At 49.7% G+C, this 1635-nt stretch overlaps 1 protein-coding gene across 1 annotated transcript in view; it reads left to right on the top strand.

The window, feature by feature from the left end:
- Window positions 1–1635, top strand: part of LOC115307890 (collagen alpha-1(VII) chain-like) — a gene marked incomplete at its 3' end in the record, with an annotated part of 91159 nt that overhangs the window by 46262 nt on the left and 43262 nt on the right. The window contains exon 20 of the mRNA XM_029963943.1: window positions 691–762. Within this exon, the coding sequence (XP_029819803.1) occupies window positions 691–762 (72 nt within the window). The remainder of the gene's footprint in view (window positions 1–690; window positions 763–1635) is intronic.

The raw sequence follows: 1635 nt of genomic DNA, 5'->3' as shown, positions 1-1635 counted from the left end.
ATAATAAATAAAAGGTAATAAATAACAGGTAATAAATAAAAGGGAATCAATAAAAGGGAATCAATAAAAGGTCATCAATAAAAGATAATAAATAAAAGATAATCAATAAAAGGTCATCAATAAAAGGTCATCAATAAAAGATAATAAATAAAAGATAATCAATAAAAGGTAATCAATAAAAGATAATCAATAAAAGGTAATCAATAAAAGGTAATCAATAAAAGGTGATCAATAAAAGATAATAATAATAATGTATTTAGATAATAATAAAAGAAAAGAAAATTTGGGCAATCCCTGGATTACAAAAGGCTCGAACCTGAGGGATTCCTGAGGGATCATGTCCATGTCCTGTTCCTGCTCCTTCCCAAGTTTCCTGTTCCTGTCCCTCACGATCCATGGGGCCTTTTTTCCTTCCCATTTCCATGTTGTGGAGCTGTATCCCAGGGATCAGCCCTTTCCACGGATTCTCTTCCCATCCAAGCCAACACCTCTTTATTTTCCCTTCCTCAGCAAAGCCAGTGATCCGTAACTCATTCCTGCAGGAAAAGGGAATTTGGGAATACCCTCTAAACCCTCACTTTAGGGGGGGAATATCGGAGGAGATGTTTCTCTGCTCGTGTTTTTTGCACTTCAAATTGAACCTTTTCGGGCTGGAAGGGAAAGATTTGAGGCTGGATCTTCCTTTTTTAGGGAAAACCTGGGTTGCCAGGCCCTGTGGGGCTCCATGGAGTTCCTGGACTTCCTGGACCGCCGGGAGAAAAGGTCACGTCCCACATCAGATGTTCCCTGAATCCATCGGCCCCGGGGGGAGCTGAGGGCAGGGAGCCCAAGGAACAGCAGGGGGGAGTTGTGGGAAGGCAGGTTGGGATCTCCCAACGTTCCTGGAGCAGCCAAATGTTCCCAGAGGGAATTTCCCCCCCTCCTGGGGGCGGAGCTTTCCCCAAGGGAACGATCAATAATCCTTGTTCCAGCAGCTCCCTCCCCCGGATCCTGGGGGACCTGGGCAGGGAGGGCAGAGCTGGTCCCCAAGGTGTCCCCTGTGCTGCTGGAAGGGAACTGCTTGGATTTCCCAATCCCAGCCGGGCTCAGAGCCAGTGGATCCCTTTGTTGGAGACTAAAACTCGGCTCAGGGCTCAGCTCTGGGGCTTCAGCTGATCCCTGTAGACTTAGACCCCGCCTAGAGCTTGGGGAAAGGCTTAACTGAGCTGAACTGCTGGGTTTGGGGGTTCCTGGTGCTCTGTGCTCATCCCACACCCGACCGGGGGATCGGGATGCTGAGGGATGGGGATACTGAGAGATGGGGATACTGAGGGAGGGGGATATCGAGGGATGGGGATAGCGAGGGATGGGGATACTGAGGGATGGGGATACTGAGGGAGGGGGATACTGAGGGATCGGGATACCAAGGGATGGGGACATTGAGGGATGGGGATACCGAGGGATGAGGATACTGAGGGATGGGGATACTTGAGGGATGGGGATACTGAGGGGTTGGGATACCAAGGGATGGGGATACTGAGGGATGGGGATACTGACGGATGGGGATACTCACCGTTGGCTGGCCCCCAGGATATCTTATAGTGAGTTATCCCAGGAAGCCTCTTCCAGGAGAGCTTCAAGCTGCTCCCGGCGGTG

This window comes from Manacus vitellinus, unplaced genomic scaffold (genome assembly GCF_001715985.3).
Source record: "Manacus vitellinus isolate BGI_N305 unplaced genomic scaffold, ASM171598v3 scaffold_65_pilon, whole genome shotgun sequence".
Taxonomy (NCBI): Eukaryota; Metazoa; Chordata; class Aves; order Passeriformes; family Pipridae; genus Manacus; species Manacus vitellinus.
This window is presented reverse-complemented; position numbering and strand designations above follow the sequence as displayed.